Source organism: Sus scrofa, chromosome 3, assembly GCF_000003025.6.
Source record: "Sus scrofa isolate TJ Tabasco breed Duroc chromosome 3, Sscrofa11.1, whole genome shotgun sequence".
NCBI lineage: Eukaryota > Metazoa > Chordata > Mammalia > Artiodactyla > Suidae > Sus > Sus scrofa.
This window is the reverse complement of record NC_010445.4, coordinates 67,531,745-67,555,746: the sequence shown is the minus strand read 5'-3', so window position 1 is coordinate 67,555,746 and position 24,002 is coordinate 67,531,745. Positions and strand designations below refer to the sequence as shown.

The window sequence follows — 24,002 nt, the reverse complement described above, 5'->3', positions numbered from 1 at the left end:
AAAAGAAACAAACAAATAAACAACTTAAAACCCCTTAGGGAGTTCCTGTCGTGGCTCAGTGGTTAATGAATCCGATTAGGAACCATGAGGTTGAGGGTTTGATCCCTGGCCTTGCTCAGTGGGTTAAGGACCTGGCGTTGCCGTGAGCTGTGGTGTAGGTTGAAGACACGGTTCGGATCCCTACATTGCTGTGGCTCTGGCGTAGGCCGGCAGCTACAGCTCTGATTCGACCCCTAGCCTGGGAGCCTCCATATGCCACAGGAGCAGCCCAAGAAATGGCAAAAAAAGACAAAAAAACCCTCAAAAACAGGATATGAGACACTACCTTTTGTTTTTTTTTTTTGGTGTTTTTTTACTATATTATATTCTCAGAAAAAAAAAGTCTTAATGTTCATATATTGTAGATAAAAACGTACTTGTTTCTTCAGCCATTCTTTGTCTAAGAGTTTGAGGCTTCGGGGTAAATGGTATTATATTTTCATGATCATCAGGCTCACTTTCGGAACCTTCACTGTTTTTCTTCATATTAGAGATGTTGGAGACATGTTTTACATCCAAAGAAATATAGTCCTCCTGGGCCCTGGCCAATTCACGTTTCCTGTAGGCCGCCTGAATAAAAGCTGCATCAGGGACATTTACTGAAAGCAAGAAAGAGGAGAATGGTGAAAACAAAAGAAAGAGACACTCCTCACATTTAAATAAAAGAAAAAAACATCATTTTCCACTATTTTTTGTGAATAACTAAATGACTCAAAATCTGTATCAATAACAGAAGATAATTACTTTGATAGAGATTAAATATGAGAAATGAACCAAATCTAGAAATATCAGAAAACACACTGAAACCACTCCAGTTTATCCTTTAAATCTCTTTTTCATCAAGTGTTGTTGCTGACTTTTTGTTGAGGGGGGGCTAGCTATTTCTCATTTCCGGAAGCTCTGAGATTATCATGGTAGGGTTCTGCAAGAAGGCCCTGAATTTTGTCTTGCCTGTTCTAATGATTTTATTGTGATGTGAATTCAGGCAAGAAGACATCTATAAAGCTAGGAGGTATAGCTAGTATTAATCTAAAGCGGAATTAAAATTCAAAACCACCACAACAGGTTAAGTTAGCATTGCTTGACCCTGGCTACATGTTAGAATCACCCGGGAAGGCTGATAATGACAACTAGGCTCCCATTCCAGAGATTTAGATTCAGTTGTTCTGAGGCAGAGATGAGCAACAGTATTTTTCTTTTTTTTTGCTTTTTAGGGCCACACCCATGGCATATGGAACTCCCCAGGCTAGGGGTTGAATGTGAGCTATAGCTGCCAGCCTATGCCACAGCAGCTTGGGATCCCAGCCACGAATGGCACCTATACCACAGCTCATGGCAATGCTGGATCGCTGACCCACTGAGCAAGGCCAGGGATCCCTTGGCCTCATGGATCCTCATCCTCATGGATACTAGTTGCATGCATTTCTGCTGTGCCACGATGGGAACTCCCAGAAGTATGTTTTTATAGCCCCCTAAGAGATTTTAACGTGCCACCAGGGTTAAGATGATACACGTTAAGTTCAAATAATCAAGTGTATGAACACAGAAACAGAAATACTTGAACTTCTATCTGCGACTGACTTGGTGGGGTTTAAGTGATGAATCACAAGCAATGGACTCACTAGTGAGATACTAGTGTTACACAAAGCTAATCTTCTTTCAAGTTACAATAAATAAATAGAAGTTCAGGGAGTTTCTGCTTTGGCTCAGAGGAAACAAATCTGACTAGTATCCACGAGGGTGTGGGTATGATCCTTGGCCTTGCTCAGTGGGTTGGTGATCCAGTGTTATTATGAGCTGTGGTGTAGGTTGCAGACATGGCTTGGATCCCCAGTTGCTATGGTTGCAGTGAAGTCCAGCAGCTGTCCGATTCGACCCCTAGCCTGGGAACTTCCATATGCCATGGGTGCAGCCCTAAAAAGCAAAAAAGAAAAAAAAAGAAAAGAAACGAACAAGAAAGAGAAGAGATTTCTATCCTGTCCCATCTATATCCAACACCTAGCTCAAGGGTTCCCACACAGTACATGCTGGTCAAACATGGGATGAATTAATGTTAGCATACTGCTTCATGAAAATGAAAACACTATGTTTTCACAGATTTACAACTCATACATAATTTTCACATGTCGTCCTATCTAGGGGCAGAGGTCAGGAGGGAGTGAAGATGGGAGAGTAGGAAGGCATGGAGCTCATTTCCCCCCACAAACACATCAAAAATACATCTACATGTGGAACAATCCTCACAGAAAGCCAACTGGAAACTGGCAAATTTCTCATATAGCAATAGGACATCAAAATCACAAAATATGGGAGGGGAATATAAAAATATATGTTTTTAGAATGTTTGAACTTGCATGACTTATTATCTTAAAGCATATAGATATAGTTACGGATCAATATATTTGAACCCTATGGCAACCACAAATATGGGGGAGGGGAATATAAAATATAGATTTTTTTAGAATGTATATGAACGTGTATGACTATCGTCTTTTTTTTTTTTTTTTTTTTTTGCTTTTTTTTTACAGCCACACATGTGGCATATGGAAGTTCCCAGGTTAGCAGCTGAACTGGAGCTGCAGCTGCCAGCCTACACCATGGCCACAGCAATGCAGGATCCGAGCTGCGTCTGTGACCTACACCACAGCTCATGGCAATGCCGGATACTTAACTCACTGAGCAAGGCCAGGGATTCAACCCGCATCCTCCTGGTTACTGGTTACTAGTTGGGTTTGTTACTGCTGTGCCACAATGGGAACTCCCAAATATTGCCTTCTCTCCTTTAGATTCCCAGTGCTACCAACACTTTACAATGACTGCCTTACATTATCTAATCTGCCATCTTCTACAGCAGCACTGTTCAGTATAGTAACGACCAGCCATATGAGAGTATTTAAATTTAAAAACACAGCTCCTTAGCCACACTATCACATTTCAAAAGTCTATAGCCACATGTGGCTAGTGGCTAATGTACTAGAAAGTGAAGATATAGAACCTTCACAAAGAGTTCTCTGGGACTTGGACAGCACTGTATCTACAGTCTAGACAAAGCTTCGTTTGTCCACTAGGCTTTAATTCTTTATATTGGCTTCATCCCTAAGTACTCCTGTAGCTTGTGAACTTCAGACAAATCATCTGGTTCCTACTATGTCATATGTTAATAAAATGCTTACTACTGTATTACGAATCCTTAAAAATATATTTTAATAATTACATTTCAAATTAACTTGTTTTCTTTATAAAGCAATGCAGTTTGTAGTTCATTTTTCTTAGAAGAGGTCTAGGCTTCCTGAAACTGAAGAGAGTCCACAGCACAAGACAAGTTAACAACACTTGAGCTAGAGTAGAAGGTCAGGTAAATATTTCCAGCTTTTTGGGCCATAAAGTCGTAAAGTCTTCTCATCTGTGCCATCATAGTGCAAAAACAGCCACAGATAATACATAACTGAATAAGCATGGCTTTAATAAAACTTAATTCACAAAAGCAGATAATGGGCCAGATGTGGCTCACAGGAGGTAACCTGCCAACCCCTGGATTGGGCTTATCTCTGTAAAACACAAAAATGGTCATGTCATCGCTTCGCATAACATTTTCAGCAGTTCCCTCAAAACCTATTATCTGACTCTAATTTGTTCCTCTGCGTTCATTTTGCTCTTTTTTAAACTTGAATCAAGTATTTTCTGTCCAACAACTACTTTTAATTTTCACATGCGATGCTATCTTCTCTAGAGTTTTACATATGCTACATTCTGTACCTGAAACAGCCTCACAAATTCTTAACACCTTTCAGACAAGGGCATGAATCAGCTAGTATAGCACAGTAGTTAAGAACATTGCCTCTGGAGAGGATTGCCTGGGTCTGAATCCTAGCTATGCCTCCTATAAGCCATCAGACCTTCGGCATGTTACACAATGGGAATGAGCAATCAATTTTGGCACTTTGACAATCATTAATGACTTACTTGCCTTAGACTTCACTGGAGTTTACCAATAATAACAATCACTAGCATAAAATACTAGTATTAGAAATAAAGTTCTTAACCAAAATTACCAACCTGTTGATAAAAATTCTTCTTCTTCTTCCAGAGAGCTAGAGCTGTTGGAAGATGAACTCTGATCATCTTTGCTTTCTGAAGAATGATGTATTCCATCCTCTCTGTCTGTTGAAAGATCAACTGTTCTGGATTCTAAGAGGACATTTTTTAAATATAATAAGAAAGAGTCAAGACGTTGGAATCAATAATTGAAATTCTGAACAATACATGGCACATATAAAATACGGTGTTTTCATTTTACTCCACATACTTAAATTAAGGTAGATCTAATGCAGATCTGTCCCTAACTTCCATTCTTTCTGAAATCAACAGATGGTCTGATAAATGTACAAGGGCTTATCCTATTTGCACTATCTACTTAACTAGTAAAATCCTCCCTTAAAGAATGAAATGAAAAGAGGAAAGGGAACATAGGAGAAACAAAATGACAAGAAATGAAGGAATATTTAAGACAGTGAGGAAAGCAGTGGTAGCAAATAAGTAAAAAAAGAAAAGAACACTTCACATACACTACACTAGTATGTACTAGGCATACTGAAGTCTGTTTCACAAGGTATGTTTCATTTAATGCAATTCTATAAAGTAAATGCTATTACTGATGAGGACACTAAGGAATGGAGAGGCTAAATAACAAAGTGTCACAAAGTTATTAAATGCAGAAGCAGGGCTTTCAATCTAATTTCATCCAACTCTGGAATTTAGGCTCTCATAAATATTATGACACATATCAAGGGCTGGTGGTTAAGGAGTACTATAACGAGCACTGTGGTCTCAAACCAAATCATAAATCTATTTCCACTGTACGATTCTGGAAAGGACACAGTCAATTAATCTATTAAAGGTAATATTCAATGATAACTCTCACAGAGGTATTCAAGAACTGAATGAACAAAATGTAAAGGAATTCATGGTATTATTGACAAAGAAAGGACTTGTTAATTCACAATTATTTTGTCATATTTGTGAATAACCTTAAAACTCAAGATTACATAAATAGTACTCTTTACCTTAAAAACATCCCTTAATTAGATGTTTATATCCCTTATACATTTCAAAAAAGTCTAGAGTTAAGAAACCAAACTTAAAAGACAGAGGAAAATAGCTACAGTTTACATCTTTCTTAGCTACTGCTATTTATGACAACTCCTATATCTTCCTAAAGTGAAGAAAAGTTACACCAAAGCAATGGTTCTTAAGAGTATAGTCCATCAACCCTTAGAGGTCTCTCGAACACTTTTAGACAGCTATAAGCCAAAACTGCTTCCATCACACTATTAACATGTTACACACACTTTACCATTGATATTTACAAAATGAAGTAAAAACAGGGGTTGGTAAAACTGCTGATATTTCAGTCTGAGTCATAACAGGGATATGACCACAGAAGCAGTAGTAGCTTCTTTGCTAACATGCAGTGGCAATAAAAACATCCAGTTTCACTCACGTTTCTTAATGAAGCAATGCAAAATTTTATTAAATCTTGATCCTGAGGACGTATCTTTTTAATATTCTGTAAATCAAAATGGAAGCATGCATAAAGTACTTCTGGGGCATACTCAAATGCAATGGTTGCCTCAAGAAAAAGCACTGTGTGATGAGATGCAAGTTGAACTTTGCCACTGCATTTGAGCAGGAATACCATTTGCCTTCAGAGAATGACAAACTATTTATTCAGACATGGATATCTGACAAACATTCTCAAAATGAGCAAAATATCACTTCAAGAATTATTGATTTCAAATGAAGGCTGGAATTTTGAGAAAACTTATATCCTCTTGAGAACTTGATAGCTTTCCAATACTAAAAGACTGATGATATAGTAGTAGCATTGAGGGTTTTTTTGGATAGCGTGTAATTAGATATACCAACACCTGCAAAAACTGCAACTCAGTGAACCAACACTTCTCAAAGAATCAATGCATGATGTTACTACTCATACCTGGGTAAAAGATTCTTTTAAAGTACAAAACACACCAAAAGATTTTAATCTAATGGAGTACAAAAAAAAAAAAAAGAAGATAGAGTTTTAGCTTCCATGTTGCAAACTAACCTTTGAGAATGTATCACGTGTTGAGAGCTGCATTGTCACATTAAAGCACAATAACCTCCATAAACCAAAAAGGCTATTGAGGACTGGTAACCATCTATCTGTGCTTTTCTTCAAAATCAAAAACAAAATATATTTAAACAGGTTGAATACAGAAATAGTTTTGAGAATTCAGCTGTCTCCCATTATGCTAGATGTTAAAGAGATTCAAACTCAAAACGACGTCACTCTGGAGTTCCCTGGTGGTATAGCAGGTTAAGGACCCAATGTGAGCACTGTTGTGGATCAGAACGCTGCTGTGGCATAGATTTTGATTCCTGGCTCTAGTTTTTCCACATCCAGCGGGATTGGCCAAAAAAACCTCAAAAGCCATAAAAACAAAAAACAAAAACAGAACAAAATAAAAAACCCCAAGTCAAAACAATGATACTCTTACTCTTTTTTGGCAAATAGTTATTTTTCATAAAAAAAGTTTCTTTCCTTACATGTAATGAATTAATTTTAAAAGAGTAAAAATTTAATCTTAATTTCTAATACGGCAAATATTACAGAATAATCTACAGAACCAAAAGCTCTTTGGGATCGTTAATAATTTTTAAAAGTATGAAGGTTTACCCTTTATACTCAAGACCAAAAAGCTTGAGTACCACTGTTTTACAAAGCAAGTGAAACAGCAAGTGCTGGCCTCAATTCTCCCTGATAGTTTAACCAGATGACTTAACATACAAAAGCATTTAAAAAAAATCACACTTCATATAAACAAGTGATTATAACACTGACTAAGAAATCACCGAAGAGTGGTGAGAATTTTTTTCCTCGACTAACCATTCTTATTAAACTCCATTTCAAAAAAGAACACACCTTATGTAAACAACTTGATGCTACCTGAATCCTATTTTTAGGAACACAAAGGTATCTCAAAATTTACATTGTATTTAACATCATTATTGGCAGTCTACAGTGTCATTTACCTACTGTTAGTGACATAATCTTTTCTTTAAATAATGGTTTAAATTAAAAAAAGTAAAATGTCCCAAAGCCTGTCACCTAAATTTTTCCAGCGTACCATTCCATCCAGTTAGATGTTTTCTAGAAAAACAATTAGGGACGTTTCCAGAAAGTATTACCACTTACTTAGAAATATCAGAAAATTTTTTAACTCTTCTGGGGCGATTTAGGTTCCTCATAAGCATCAGGTGCAGCACTAAAGCTATAATTGGTGAAGGTTCATTTGATGTTGCAAAACAGAGGAGCCCAAACTTAACAGGATTCATTCTACTGCCCCTGGGAGCCCAGTGTGGAGATGCCAGCAGCGGGCGGGTGTTCGCAAGCAGGCTGTCATGCTTACTATTCCTGCGATGCAGCCCACATCCTGGTAAGCACCGGGTTAGATCCGAAACCACCCTAACTCCTCGGGGTCTTCCTCCCGCCCCCGCCCCGGGCACCCACGCCGCCGCCCTGTGTCACCTGGGGCATCCGATCCTGGGTCCAAGCGCGGAGCCGCTTTCGCCGCGCGCCGGGAACTCGCCCAGACCCGGCCCCGGCCCCGGCCCCCGCCCCGGGCCCGGCGGAGCCGTTCTGCCACTTCCGCGCAGCCTCCTTCGGACAGCATTCCTTCCTCCGCAGGGCCCGGGGCTACTTGCTCTCCGGGCACCCCTGGTTCGGCAGTTGGTTCCTGGCCGCTGTCGCTGTCGCTAGAGTCAGTTCGGCGCTGCCGAAAAGTCCTCTGCGGTCTGTGAGCCATGACCGAACCCAGACACACCAGGTCTACGGCTTCCGCGCAGGCGCACGCTCCCGCCTCCCGCCTCGCCGCCCCGTAAGCGCGCGGGAGCCAAGCGGCTTCGACGCCGGCTTCGCCATGCGCATGCGTAGTTTTCTTTTTTCGTTCTGTACGACCCAACTCGTCTCCCGGGGTTTCTAGGGATGTGCGGCGTTCTCTTTGCAAGGTCAGTTTATGCAGGTGCTCGCGAAGAGATTACCGCAGGTTCCTCAAGCTAACTGCTATGGAGAGCAGCACTCACAGGCTCTCTTTGTGCAAACCCTGTCTGGGACTCAGGCGTTGTGCCCACATCCTGGACTGGATCCACTCTTCGACTTTCTGGAGAAAGTGAAGTTCTCTTTCTAAACAAGAATTAAAACAAATAAGCCTACACTGTGTAAGAGATTGTCTCTGGAAGCTAAACAGTAACATCTACACAGAAATGATACTGCACAAGTAAGCAACAATCAAGAAGAAAAGCACAGAGATAAAAAGGATGGCCTCTTAGAATTACAGATAGAAACAAGTAAAGAGCAACCAGAGAGCAAGAAGCCTTTCCAGGTACCCATAATCATCACTATCTTATATTATTTGCCCTTTCTCATGAATATTAGGATTTCCCCCCCCCCAGAGAGCATGAATAACGCCATATATCTTATCTATCCCCACTATACTTATTTACAATACTAACTTATTGATTAGCTGGTTATTAGGAGACTTTGCATTATTCACCTTTTTAAAATAACTTAAATTTTCAGAGGTTAGTAACTGAAGAAAATTGGCATATGAAATATTCTCCAACTTTTGGAAACCAATGTATTACTTAAGCCGTTTTGTTTTTTTTTTTTTCTTCCCATTAGTGAAATGTTTTAGTCAGCGTTATTAGGCATTGGTTAGTGGGTTCTGAGCGCCCTCTAGTGATAAATGTGCTACTTACAAAAGGATTATGTCAATCTTTTGGAAAATGCCTCCTTTCTCATAGAGCTATTTTTTCTTTCTGTCTTGTTATAAGTAATGGATATATTGCCATGTTAAGCCAAATTATGTCAAAATTTATCAGATAAAAATTTTGATAAGTCTTATTTGTAAGTAAAGTATCACACTGTTCTTTGGCAATTAAAAACAGTTTTGTGGAAATGCATCTATAAAAGTATGGACCTTTGTGCTTTCATTTTTTCAGCATCATTTTTTTTTCTTGCATTTACTATGATGAGATCCTTGGCCTGGGACCAGAGGGTCGCAATATGCATGGAGGTCCTGGTCCTGATGATCAGTTAGTACATCCAAGTTAGCCCTACAGATTGGAAATTACTTAAAAAATATATACTCAAAATATTTAACATCAGATCTACCCTCTTAACAAAATTTTAAGTGTACAGTACAGTATTGTGAATTATAAGCACATTGTTGTAAAGCACATCTCTAGAACTTTGTCATTTTAACTGAAATGTTTTACCTGTTGTAATTTAACTCTTTGTTCCTTCTCCTCCTAGACCCTGGCAACCACCATTCTCCTTTCTGCTTCTATGAGTTTGGCCCTTTCAGATACCTCATGTAAGTAGAACCATGCAATATTTATCCTTCTGTGACTTAAAGTAATATCTTCAAAGTCCATCCATTTTGTAGCATATTGCAGGGGTTCCTTCTTTTTAAAGGCTGAATAATATTCTATTGTCTGTATATACCACGTTTTCTTTATCTATTCATTGGACAATGGATATTTAGGTGGCTTCTACATCTTGGCTATTGTGAATTAGTGCTGCAGTGAATGTGGGAGTGCAAATGTCTTCAAGATCTTGATTTCAATTCTTCTGGGTAAATACCCAGAAGTGGGATTGCTGGATCACATGGTAGTTTTATTTTTAAATTCTGAAGGACTTTCCGTATTGTTTTCCATAGCAACTGCAGCATTTCACGTTACCACCAACAGTGTGCAAGCGTTCCAGTTTCTCCACAACCTTGCAACACTTGTTGACTATTGATTGGCTGATTGGTACTGGACATCCTAATAGATTCGAAGTGATATCTTCTTGGTTTTGATTTGCATTTCCCTGATGATTACTGATGTGAAGCATCTTTCACATACTTGTTGGCTTCTGTGGAGAAAGCCTATTCAAATATTTTATCGGTTTGAAATTGGGTTATTTGATTTTGTTGTGGCTGGTTTTGCTTTGTAAATGGACTGTAGTACTTTGTATGTGTTGGATATTAATCTCTTATCAGGCATATGTATTGCAGATATTTTCCCCACTTTCCCTAGGTTGCCTTTTCACCCTGCTGAAAGTTTCCTTTGCTGGGCAGAAGCCTTTTAGTTTGATGTAGTCCCATTTCTCTACTTTTGGTTTTGTTGTCTGTGCTTTTGGCCTCATATACAAAAAGCCATTGCCAAGACCAATGTCATGAAGATTTCCCCCTTTATTTTCTTTTAAAAATTTTACATTTAAGTATTTAATGAATTTTGAATTGATTTTTGTGTCAGGTATAAGATAAGGGTCCAGTTTCATTCTTTGGCCTGTGGCTATACAGTTTCCCCAACACCAACACCATCTGTTGAAGAGACTTTTCTTTCCCATTGTGTATTTTTTTTTTTTTTTTTTTTTTTTTTTTTTTGTCTTTTTGCCATTTCTTGGGCTGCTGCTACGGCATATGGAGGTTCCCAGGCTAGGAGTCTAATAGGAGCTGTAGCCACTGGCCTACGCTAGAGCCACAGCAACGCGGGATCCGAGCTGCGTCTGCAACCTACACCACAGCTCATGGCAAGGCCGGATCGTTAACCCACTGGGCAAGGGCAGGGACCGAACCCGCAACCTCATGGTTCCAGGTCGGATTCGTTAACTACTGCGCCACGACGGGAACTCTTTTTTTTTTTTTTTTTTTTTTTTTTTTTTTTTAAATTGAAGTTTAGTTGACTTAAAATGTTGTGTTAGTTTCAGGTGTATAGCAAAGTGATTCAGTTATACCTACCTATATATTTTCCAGATTCTTTCCCCTTATAGGTTATTACAAAATATTTATTATAGGTCCTGTGCTATGTAGTAGGTCCTTGTTGATTGTCTATAATAGTGTGTGTTTGTTAATCCCAAACTCCTAATTTATCCCTCCTCTGCCTTTAACCTTTGGTAACCATAAGTTTGCTTTCTGTGTCTGTGGGTCTGTTTTGTACATAAATTCATTTGTATCATTAACTTTAGATTGCGCATATAGGTGGTATCATGTGATATTTGTCTGGCTTTCTTCACTTAGTATGATATTCTTTAGGTCCATCCATGTTGCTGCAAATGACATTATTTCATTCATTTTTTTCATTTTTAAGGTTTTGTTGAAGTATAGTAGATTTACAAGGTTGCGATGATTTCTGCTGTATATCGGAATGATTCAATTATACATGTACACACATTCATTCTTTTTCATATTATTTTCCCATATAGATTATCACAGAATATTGGGTCGAATTCTCTGTGCTATATTGCAGGTCCCAATTGGCCAATTATTCCATATACTCCAGTGCTCATATCCCAATCTCAAACCCCCAGTCCATCCCTCCCCCTCCAACCCATCTGCTTTGGTAACCTTAAGTTTTTCAAAGTTTGTAAGTCTGTTTCTGTGCTGCAAATAAATTCAATTTGTATCCTTTTTTTTGATTCCACATATAAGTAATATCATATGATGTTTGTCTTTCACTGTCTGCCTTACTTCACTTAGTATAATAATCTCTAGGTCTATTCATGTTGCCGAAGATGGCATTATTTCATTCTTTTTTATGGCTGAGTAATAGTCCATTGTATATATGTACCATATCTTCTTTGTCCATTCCTCTACTGATGGACATTTAGGTTGCTTCTACGTCTTGGCTATTGTAAATAGTGCTGCAGTGAACATTGGAGTGCATGTATCTTTTGGAATTATGTTTTTTTTTTTCTGGATAGATGTGCAGGAGTGGGATTGCTAGATCACATGGTAGTTCTTTTTTTTTCTTTTTAGGGCCACAGGTGAGTCATATGGAAGTTCCCAGGCTAGAAGTTGAATTGGAGCTGCAGCTGCCAGCCTACACCATAGCCACAGTAACTAAGGATCCAAGTTGCATCTTTGACACCACAGTTCATGGCAATGCTGGATCCTTAACCCACTGAGTGAGGCTGTGGATCGAAGCCCCATCCTCATTGGTACTGATCACAACGGGAACTCCAATATGGTAGTTCTGTATTTAGTTTTTTTAGGAACCTCTATACTATTTCCCACAGCCATTTCACCAATTTATATTCCCACTAGCAGTGTTAAGAAGTTTCCCTTTTCTTCACACCCTTGCCAGCATTTATTGTTTATAGACTTTTTTTTTTTGTGTGTGTGTTTTTAGGGCCACATGCATGGCATATGGAAGTTCCCAGGCTAAGGGTCTAATCCGAGCTGTAGCCCCCGGCCTAGGTCACAACCACAGGAACGCCAGATCCGAGCCACTTCTGGACCTATACCACAGCTCATGGCAACCCACTGAGTGAGACCAGGGATCGAACCTGCAACCTTATGGTTCCTAGTCAGATTCGTTTCTGCTGTGCCATGACAGGAGCTACTGTTTGTAGACTTTTTGATGGCCATTCTGGCTGGTATAAGGTGTGCCTCATAGTAGTTTTGATTTGCATTTCTCTAATAATTAGCAATGTTGACCTTCTTTTCATATTTTTTTGGCTATCTGTATGTCTTCTTTGGAGAAATGTCTATATCTTTTGACCATTTTTTTAATGCATTGCTTATTTTTTTTGATATTGAGCTGCAGGAGGCATTTGTATATTTTGGAAATTAATCCCTTGTCAGCTGCTTCATTTACAAATATTTTTTATTCTGTAGTTGTCTTTTTTTGTTTGTTTATTGTTTCCTTTGCTATGCAAAAACTTTTACATTTAGTTAAGTCCCATTTGTTTATTTTTGTTTTTATTTTTATTACTCTAGGAGGTGGATCCAAAAAGATAATGCAGCAATTTATGTCAAAGAATGTTCTGCCTGTGTTTTCCTCTAAGAGTTTTATAGTATCTGGGCTTATATTTAGGTCTTTAATCTACTGTGAGTTTATTTTTGTGTGTAGAATAAGTGAATGTTCTAATTTCATTCTTTTACATATAGCTGTCCGGTTTTCCCAGCACCACTTATGGAAGAGACTGCTTTTTTTTTTTTTCTATTGCATATTCTTGGCTCCTTTCTAATAGATTAACTGGCCATAGGTGTGTGGGTATATTTCTGGGCTTCCTATCCTATTCCCGTGGTCTATATTTCTGTTTTTGTGCCAGTATCATACTGTTTGGATGACTGTAACTTTTTAATATAGTCTGAAGTCAGAGAGCCTATTCCTCCAGCTCCATTTTTCTTTCTCAGGACTGCTTTGGCTATTAAGGATCTTTTGAATTTCCATACAAATTTAAAAATATTGGAGTTCCCGTCATGGCGCAGTGGTTAACGAATCCAACTAGGAACCATGAGGTTGCGGGTTCGGTCCCTGCCCTTGCTCAGTGGGTTAACGATCCGGCATTGCCGTGAGCTGTGGTGTAGGTTGCAGACGCGGCTCGGATCCCTTGTTGCTGTGGCTCTGGCATAGGCCGGTGGCTACAGCTCCGATTTGACCCCTAGCCTGGGAACCTCCATATGCTGCGGGAGCGGCCCAAGAAATAGCAACAACAACAACAACAAAAAGACAGAAAAAAGACAAAAAAAAAAAAATATTATTTTGTTCTAGTTTTGTAAAAAATGACATTGGTAATGTGATTTAGGGATTGCATTGAATCTGTAGATTGCCTTGGGTTGTATAGTCATTTTGATAATATTAATTTTTCCAATCTAAGAGCATGATATATCTTTTCATCTGTTTATATTATCTTTGATTTCATTTATCATCATCTTATAGTTTTCAGAGTACAGATCTTTTGCCTCCTTAGGTAGGTTTATTCCTAGGTGTTTTATTCTTTTTGATGCAATGATAAATGGGTTTGTTTCCTTAATTTTTCTTTCTGATCCTTCATTGTTAGCATATAGAAATGTAACAGATTTCTGTGTATTGATTTTATATTCTGCAACTTTAGTGAATTCATTGATGAGATCTAGTAGTTTTCTGGTAGCATCTTTAGGATTCTCTCTGTATAATATCATGTACTCTTCAAACAGTAACAGTTTTAGTTCTCCTTTTCCAATTTAGATTACATTTTTAATGATTTTTATTTTTTTCCATTATATAGCTGGTTTACACTGTTCTGTCAATTTTCTACTGTACGGCAAGATGACCCAGTCACACATACACGTATACATTTCTTTTTCTCACATTATCATGCTCCATCGTAATTTGCTAGATATATTTCCCAGTGCCATACAACAGGATCTCATTGCTTATCCAGTCCCAAGGCAATAGATTGCATCCATTAACCCCAAATACCCAGTCCATCCCACTGCCTCCCCTTCCCCTTTGGCAACCACAAGTCTGTTCTCCATGTCCATGATTTTCTTTTCTGTGGAAAGGTTCATTTGTGCCATATATTAGATTCCAGATATAAGTGATATCATATGGTATTTGTCTTTCTCTTTCTGACTTACTTCACTCACTATGAGAGTCTCTAGTTCCTGTTGCTGCAAATGGCATAATTTTGTTCTTTTTTATGATTGAATAGTATTCCATTGTGTATATATACCACATCTTCTTAATCCAATCATTTGTCATTGGACGTTTAGGTTGTTTCCATGTCTTAGCTATTGTGAGTAGTGCTGCAGTGAACATGTGGGTGCGTGTGTCTTTTTCTTTTTTTTGTCTTTTTGCCTTTTCTTGGACCTCTCCCATGGCATATGGAGGTTCCCAGGCTAGGGGTCTAATCAGATCCGTAGCCTCCGACCTACACCAGAGCCACAGCAACGTGGGATCTGAGCTGCTTCTGCGACCTACACCACAGCTCACGGCAACGCCGGATCCTTAACCCACTGAGCAAGGTCAGGGATCGAACCTGCAACCTCATGGTTCCTAGTCGGATTCATTAACCGCTGAGCCATGACGGGAACTCCTATGTGTCTTTTTCAAGGAAAGTTTTGTCCAGATATATGCCCAAGAGTGGGATTGCTGGGTCATATGGTAGTTCTATATATAGTTTTCTAAGGTACCTCCATACTGTTTTCCATAGTGGTTGTACCAATTTCCATTCCCACCGACAGTGCAGGAGGAATTCTCTTTTCTCCACATCCCCTCCAGCATTTCTTATTTGTGGACTTATTAATGATGGCCATTCTGACTGGCATGAGGTGGTACCTTATAGTAGTTTTGATTTGCATTTCTCTAATAACCAGTGATGTTGAGCATTTTTTCATGTGCTTGTTGTCCATCTGTATATCTTCTTTGGAGAAATGTCTATTCAGGTCTTTTGCCCATATTTCCATTGAGGTGTTGATTTTTTTGCTGTTGAGTTGTATAAGTTGTTTGTATATTTTAGAGATTAAGCTCTTGTCGGTTGCATCATTTGAAACTATTTTCTCGCATTTTGTAAGTTGTCTTTTTTTTTTTTTTAATGGTTTCCTTTGGTGTGCAAAAGCTTGTCAGTTTGATTAGGTCCCGTTGGTTTATTTTTGCTCTTATTTCTGTTGCCTTGGGAGTAGATTTCTTTTATTTCTTTTTTTTTTTCTCTGATTGATGTGGCTAGGACCTCCAAAATTATGTTGAATAAAAGTGGCATGAGTGGATAGACTTGTCATGTTCCTGATCTTAGAGGAAATGCTTTTAGCTTTTCACTGCTGAGTATGATGTTAGCTCTAAATTAGCCATATATGGCTTTTATTATGTTGAGATATGTTCCCTCTCCCTCTACTTTATGTAGAGTTTTTATCATAAGTAGATGAGTTTTATCAAAAGCTTTTTCTGCATTTATTGATATGATCATACAGTTTTTATTCTTCAATTTGTTAATGTGATGTATCACACTGATTGATTTGTGGATAATTAAAAATCCTTGCACATCTATGGGATAAATCTCATTTGATCAGGTATATGATTCTTTTTTTTTTTTTTTTTTTTTTTTTTTTGTCTTTTTTGCCATTTCTTGGGCCGCTCCTGTGGCATATGGAGGTTCCCAGGCTAGGGGTCAAATCGGAGCTGTAGCTGCCAGCCTACGCCAGAGCCACAGCAACGTAGGATCCAAGCCGTGTCTGCAACCTACACCGCAGCTCACACCAATGCCAGATCCTTAGCCCACTGAGCAAGGCCAGGGATCGAACCCGCAACCTCATGGTTCCTAGTCGGATTCGTTAACCACTGCGCCACGATAGGAACTCCTGATTCTTTTAATATATTATTAGCGTCAGTTTGCTAGTATTTTGTTGAGGATTTTTAAAACCATATTCATCAATGATATTAGCATATAATTTTCTATTTTTTGTGATTACCTTTGTCTGGTTTCAGTATCAGCGTGATACTGGCCTCATAGAATATTTTTGGAAGTGATCCTTCCTCTGAAATTTTTTGTAATAATTTCAAAAGTATAGGTGTTAACTCTTCTCTAAGTGTTTGGTAGAATTCACTTGTAAAGCCATTTGGTCCTGGACTTTTATTTTTTGGGACTTTTAAAATCACAGTTTCAATTTTTTTTACTTGTAATTGGTCCATCCATCTTTTTTCTCTTTCTTCCTGATTCAGTCTTGGGGGGTTGTACCTCTCTTAGAATTGGTCACTTTTTTTAGAGTGTCCATTTTATTGGCATATAGTTTCTTTTTTCTTTTTTTGCTTTTTGAGAGCCACACCCACGGCATATGGAGGTTCCCAGGCTAGGGATCAAATAGGAGCTATAGCTGCTGGCCTATGCCACAGCAACAGCAATGCCAGATCTGAGCCACATCTGCAACCTATACCACAGTTCACCGTAATGCCAGATAGTGGAACTCCTGACATATTGTTTCTTGTAATAATGATCCTTTGTATTTCTGTGTCGTTAGTTGTAATTTCTCTTTTTTCATTTCTAATTTTATTGATTTGAGCCCTCTCCCTTTTCTTCTGCTGAGTCTGGCTAAGGGTTTATTAATTTTGTTTATCTTTTCAAAGAACAGGCTTTTAATTTCATCGATCTTTTCTTTTGTTTTCTTTATCTCTATTTTATTTATTTTTGCTCTGATCGTTATGATTTCTTTTCTACTACTAACTTTGGATTTTGTTTGTTGTTCTTCCTCTAGTTGCTTTAGGTGTAAGATTAGGTTGTTTATTTGAGGTTTTTATTTCCTGAGATAAGCTTGTATCATTAGAAACTTTGGTGCTAGAACTGGTTTTTCTGAGTCCCATGGATTTTGGATCGTTGTGCTTTCATTTATATGTCTCTAGAAATATATATATATATATTTTTAATGGCGACACCTGTGTCACATAGAAGTTCCTGGGCTAGGGGTTAAATTAGAGCTGCAGCTGAGGCCTGCATCACAGCCACAGCAACACTGGATCTGAGCCACAACTGCAACCTACAATGCAGCTCACAACAATGCCAGATCCCTAACCCACTCTGCAAGGCCAGGGATCCAACCTGCATCTTCTTAGTGATGATGCTGGGTTCTTAACCCACTGAGTCACAATAGGAACACCTTTCTCTAGGCGTTTTTGATTTCCTCTCTGATTACTTCAGTGAACTGTTGGTTGTTTAGCAGCATATTGTTTAGCCATGTGTTTGTGTTTGTATGTATAGAAGTGGCTGTGGGTTCAAGACAAATTCAGGCAGGCTTTCTGCTGATGGGTGGGGCTGTGTTCTTGCCCTTTTGGTTATTTGGCCTGAGGCATCCTAGCACTGGTTGTTGGGGAGGACCAGGTCTTGGTTTCAGAATGGCAGTCTTCAGGAAAGTTCACCCCAATGAATATTCCCTGATACCTCCACCACCAGTGTCTTTGTCCTCTCAGTGAGGTACAGCCACCCCCCCACCTCCCCAGAAGACCCTCTAAGACCAGCAGGTAGGTCTGGCCCAGAAGCCTATGAAGTCACTGCTTTTTCCATGAGTCTCAGTGCTATGAGCCCTCATGCTTATCCTCCCAAGAGTGGAGTCTCTGTTTCTCCCAGTCCAATTGTGCTCCTGCACTCAAGCCCTGCTGGCCTTCAAAGCTAAATGCTCTGGAGGCTCCTCCTCCTCCTGCAAGCTGGGGAGCCGGACATGAGGCTCAGAACTCTCACTCCTATAGGACAACTTCTACGATGTGATTGTTTTCCAGTTTGTGGGCCATGAACCCAGAGGGTATGAGATTTGACTATAGCATAAGTGCACCCTCCCTACTGTTTTGTTGTGTTTCTTCTTTATGTCTTTGGATGAAGACTATCTTGTTTGGTAGATTTAAGTCTTTTTTTTTTTTTTTTTTGTCTTTTTGCTATTTCTTGGGCCGCTCCCACGGCATATGGAGATTCCCAGGCTAGGGGTCAGATCGGAGCTGTAGCCTCCGGCCTACACCAGAGCTACAGTAACGTGAGATCCAAGCCGTGTCTGCAACCTACACCACAGCTCACGGCAACGCCGGATCGTTAACCCACTGAGCAAGGGCAGGGATCGAACCTGCAACCTCATGGTTCCTAGTCGGATTCGTTAACCACTGCGCCACGACGGGAACTCCAGATTTAAGTCTTTTTTATTGATGGTTATTCAATAGTAAGTTGTGATTTTGGGGGTGCTCATGAATGGAGGTGAGCTCAAGGTCCTTCTATTCTGCCATCTTCATTACCAGCCAAGCCCTTTCTAGAATTATCTCATTCTAGATTTATAAAACTTCTTAATAGTTGTATTTTTATTTTTAAATATTTCTAAATATCTCTTTTTTATACGTACCTGTTCTTTTACATGTTTAGGAATGTGTTCATATTAGGTTTATTAAATGTTTTTCTGAGCATTAGATATCATTTTTTTTTTTTTTGAGTTTTGTTTCCTTTTTGTGTTTTGGCCGCCAATGGTTCCTATAATCTGCAGTCCTGGACAGAATTCATAGTATTGTTCTTCAGCCTGCTGTCATGATTTGGAGATGTTTTATTAAACTCTCTCTTAGGCAGTGGGTCTTACTCTGATTCCTTGCCTTGCCTAGTGGATCATTTTTATTGCCCATTACCTCACAGGAACTTAACTCCTAATTGCTCCTGTTTGCTTCTTAATCCAGACCCTAGCTCCCATTTTGTATTTTGTTCCCATATCTGGCCCATGAAGATATTTATGTCTTATTTTTGAACAATTTTTACTTGTTTTGTTGTTTATTTTCTTTTCATTTTTTTCCCTATCATTACTGTTTAGTTGAAGCATAAGGAGTGTCTTAAAGTGTGAATTTACTGCTCTATCTTCCCTGAGCTCTTGTTTTCTATCATTTTGTTGAAGGTTTAATGAAAAATTTGCTGTCTGAATCCTGCTAATTACTCCACTTGGATTTTTGTAGATGGAGTCTCACATGGAGTCAAGGAGTACAACATGTTCTAAAGCAGAGGACTGCAGAGTAACAGTGACTGGAGAATTTTATGGGGCCTCTTCTTCTTCCAGTCCTAGCCCTTGGGATAAGATAACTCAGACTTCCTACTGCCTATTCCCAGTCTATACAACTTACAGGTCCTGAGGCTTAAACAGCAGTCACTTTTCTCTGCGGTGCTGCCGTTGGTGTGTGGTCCCTCCCCCTGTGATCTTACTTTCAAGAGATAAGTGAATTAAGATGTCAAGACATGGGATGTGCTTCACAGAAACTATACCTGTGCTAGAGGGTATCAACTCTCCACAATTCTTGAACTGTATAAGTCACTCTACCTTCCTATGGGGAGATCATGGTCAGGGTCTACACTGGGCCTGGAGAGATGTGCCCCCAGCCTGCCTATGCCCTATAAAGACAAGAGAAGCTGAGACTACGGTATTTCCTTAATGCTTTGATTTAACAGTTCAAGTTCTGAAAATCAATCCTAAGAAAATAACCAGGGATGTGATCAAGATTTAAGCATAAATGTATTTGCCTTAATTTTACCTGTAATAGTGAAAAATTGAGAGGATAAACCCTATTTCCCACCCTATCCCCCCCAAAAAAAACCCCACCACAAATGTTTCTGATCTAAATAATTAATGTAGAGATAAGGAAAATACTATGAGTTTTGCATATATTTTTAAACTTTGCTTGCAGGTGTTTAAAAAAATCTAAAAGAAATAAGATCACATACAGTCTTTTATAGCAGGGTGACAAATGTCTCATTAGGCAAAGTGCAGGTCGGCATAAAAATAAATGTAATTTATACTTGAATTTTTGTCTGATCAAATGACATATGTTTTATTGTCTTATACTTATGAGTGATATTTAATTAAAAGCTAGTTGAATATTCCAGATGGCAATTATCTTTCAATAGAGATGCCATTTCTGACACAAGGAGGCAGATGAGCAGAAAGGAGAATTTGTGTACTTATTCCTTAGGAGATGGAAAAAAAGAAACCACACCAAGCATTGACACACAGAGAGATTTGTGACGATCTGCCCTAAATGCCACTCTTTCCCTTGTTGAGCTTTGCTTACATGTTCGTCATTAGGTAAACCATGTCCAAACTAAAACTGAGGTAGCCAGTATTCATTAGTTCACAAATGCAATTGTATAGCCATTCTTTGAATCTGAGCCAGGGAGAGGAGTGTAAGCCTCATTTACTTTCATTAATTCAGACACAGATTATGTGTAATATAGTCTAAGTAAGTGTCCTCTCACACATGTGGTAGAAGGCAGAAAAACAAACAAAAAAAAACCTCTTAATCAGAGGACATTTAGGCAGAATCTACCAGTTGATTTTTTTTTTTGTCTTTTTGCCTTTCCTAGGGCCACACCGGCGGCATATGGAGGTTCCCAGGCTAGGGGTCGAATCGGAGCTGTAGCCGCCGGACTACACCAGAGCCAGAGCAACTCGGGATCCGAGCTGCCATCTGCGACCTACACCATAGCTCACAGCAATGCTGGATCCTTAACCCACTGAGCGAGGCCAGGGATCGAACCCGCAACCTCATGGTTCCTAGTCAGATTCGTTAACCACTGAGCCACGATGGGAACTCCTGACCAGTTTATTTTATTTTATTATTTTTATTTTTTTTTATTTTTTGTCTTTTTGCTATTTCTTTGGGCCGCTCCCGTGGCATATGGAGGTTCCCAGGCTAGGGGTCATATCGGAGCTGTAGTCCCCAGCCTACACCAGAGCCACAGCAACGCAGGATCCCAGCCATGTCTGCAACCTACACCACAGCTCACGGCAACGCTGGATCGTTAACCCACTGAGCAAGGGCAGGGACCGAACCCACAACCTCATGATTCCTAGTTGGATTCGTTAAGCACTGCGCCACGACGGGAACTCCCCAACCAGTTGATTTTAAATGGAATCTTTTATTTTTGGAAATGAGAGATCTCCAAAAATAAAAGATTCCATTTAAAATATCTCTCTCTATATATATTCAAAATGTATGAATTTAAATTAAAATGTAAACATATTTAATAAATATAAATATAATGTATATTTCACTTAAACATAAGTAAATTATCTAATATAAATCATCCCTCAGTACATCAGGGGAAATATATTTCACTCATTTTTTTTTTTGTTTCTTTGGCGGCACCTGTGGTGTGTGGAAATTCCAGGACCAGGGATTGAACCTATATCACAGCTGTGACCCTCTCTACAGCAGTGACAATGCCAGATCCTTTACCTGCTACACTGCCAAGTAAACTCTTTCACTCATTTTTAAGTGTATAAATGACTTGGCAGTTTATGCGTCAGCAAAATCAATATTTAAGACATTTACATCATTCCAAACAGTTCCCTTTTCCCTCTTTGTAGTCAGCCTCTTCCCTAGGCCTCCAGTCTGAGCAACCATTAATCTGTTTTGTCACTATACTTTTGTTATTTCTAGCATTTTATGTAAATGAAACAGTACAGCATGTCATATTTTGTGTTTAACTTCTTTCTCTTAGTGTTTCTTTTAATGTGTCTGAGATTCATCCATGGTGTTGCATATTCTGTGTAAGTTTGCAAACTTACACAAAATATATATTATTACACAATGATGATCATTATTATGAGATTACTTAGTTTTTCCGTGTTTCTGTGCCCACCAGAAATTCAATCTTTGTTATCTCAGGAGAGTTAATTTATCTTTCAGGCCTCTATTTTTGGTTATTTTTGTGGCAAAGAATTGGGAGAATGGAAAGTTGGAGACAGAAGGACAGAAGCAGGGGGAAAGGAGGTTCATATGTCAGAGAAGCTAAGAAGATCTACATCACTGGATCTTAAAGAACAGCCCTTGCACCATCAGGATTTTCTGGGAATACGTTAGAAATGCCAGTTCTGGAGTTCCCATTGTGGTGCAGCAGAAACAAATCTGATGAGGAACCATAAGGTTGCAGGTTTGATCCCTGACCTCGCTCAGTGGGTTAAGGATTAATCCGGCATTGCCGTGAGCTGTGGTACAGATGTGGCATGGATACAGCCCTTAAAAAAAAAAAAAAAAAAAAAAAAGAAATGTTAGTTCTTTTAAAAAAAATTTTTTTTGAATGAAAAGATTCTTTAAATTCTCTTGTGCTTTATGATTTTCAGAAGTTTCACACACATAATTTCATTTAATCCTATAATAACCTTTTTGGTATTAGGGTTAATACCCCTAATACTTAAGACCCATTCTTCTGGGTGGAGGGTACCCACAAAGAGGAGGATAATTATAATTGTGGAGGTTCTCCCCAAGGAGTAAAGGGTCCTGACTCTGCATCAGGCATTCCAGCCCAGGGGATCTGCACTGGGAAAATGAGCCCCCAAAGCATTTAGCTTTGAAGTCCAGTGAGGCTTACTTTCTGGAAAGCCAGAGGACTGTGGAAAATAGAGATTCCATTTCTAAAGGACACACACAAAATTTTACACATTCTGAGACTCCAAAGCAGCAATTTGAAAGGACCCTGGGTCAGATCCAGTTGCTGATCTGAGAGAGCTTCCTGGAGAGATAGGAGGGAAATGAAACCTTGGGGACAGGCACACTGGCAGCAGCCATTTATGGGAGCTCATCCTACCAAGAGGACACTGGTACTAATAAGAACCCTATTAGAATTCTCTCTAGTTTTTTTTTTTTTTTTTTTTTTTTTCTTTTGTCTTTTTGCCTTTTCTAGGGCCGCTTCCCATGGCACATGGAGGTTTCCAGGCTAGGGGTCTTATCAGAGCTGTAGCTGCTGGCCTACACCACAGCCACAGCAATGTGGGATCCGAGCTGGGTCTGTGACCTACACCACAGCTCACAGCAACACCAGATCCTTAACCCACTGAGCAAGGCCAGGGATCGAACCCGCACCCTCATGGTTTCTAGTCGGATTCGGTAACCACTGCACCACGACCTAGAATTCTCTCTAGTTTATAAGTGATGGACCCAGCCCTACCTAGTAACCAGTTAGCACTAGTCCAGGGGCACCTCACACCAGCTGCCTAAGATCCCTTGTGCTCTCACCCACCTCAAGGTGCAGCCCCACCCACCAGTGGGGCTGGCACTAGCTCTGGGATCCCCAAGTCTCCTGAAGCTTGCCCTTGGACATGGCCTTTTCCCACCAGTGAGCCAGCCTTAGCCCTAGGACCTAGCCTAACACAGAGAGTGGGCACTAGCCCTGGGAATCCCTAGGCCCTGGCATTGCCCACAGTCAGGTCACTGCCAGCTCTGGGACCCTGTAGGGGCCTACAGCTAAAGACCTACAGGGCTTGGCTTTACCCAATGGTGGACTAGCTCCAGGACCCTCTGAACTTCAGTGCTGCCTACCAAAAGGCTGACAAGATCAGAGCCTCTGGACCCTGCAGCCAAAGACCCTAGGACTGGTTCTGCCCACCAGTAGGCCAGCACTTGCTCTGAGACCCAGCCTCACCCACCGGTGGGGAGATATTAATCCTGGGAATACTGAGGACATGCAGCCAGCTGTGTCAGGATATGAATCACTCACCAGAACCCCCTGGACTCTGGTCTCATCTACTTGGGGGCTGACACCAGTGCCAGGGCCACTAGAGCCCTGCAGTCAGATAACTGGGGGCCCAGTTTGACCCATTAGTGGGCCTGTGCTAGCCCCTAGGACCTAGTTTTATTCACTATTGGGTGGGAATCAGCCCCAAGACTACCGTGAC

The 24,002-nt window shown here is 39.8% G+C and overlaps 1 protein-coding gene and 1 long non-coding RNA gene across 9 annotated transcripts in view; one reads left to right on the top strand and one right to left on the bottom strand.

The window, feature by feature from the left end:
• GCFC2 (GC-rich sequence DNA-binding factor 2) overlaps nucleotides 1–7,944 on the bottom strand; it is a 61,350-nt gene extending 53,406 nt beyond the window's left edge. For 6 of the 8 annotated variants that reach the window (XR_002342552.1, XR_002342553.1, XR_002342554.1 and 3 more), the window contains exons 1-3: nucleotides 7,610–7,944; nucleotides 4,096–4,227; nucleotides 417–638 (exon numbers count right to left, since the gene is read on the bottom strand). Coding sequence is in view for 5 of the 8 variants with exons in the window: in XM_021087312.1 (XP_020942971.1) it covers nucleotides 417–638; nucleotides 4,096–4,227; nucleotides 7,610–7,886 (631 nt within the window). In the remaining 3 variants the exon portion in view is untranslated. The other 2 variants (XM_021087315.1, XM_021087314.1) reach the window with 2 other exon arrangements.
• On the top strand, nucleotides 8,006–20,733 carry LOC106509776. The gene is made up of 3 exons (XR_001307629.2): nucleotides 8,006–8,462; nucleotides 9,395–9,455; nucleotides 19,291–20,733. It is a non-coding gene; the product is annotated as an uncharacterized LOC106509776 (long non-coding RNA).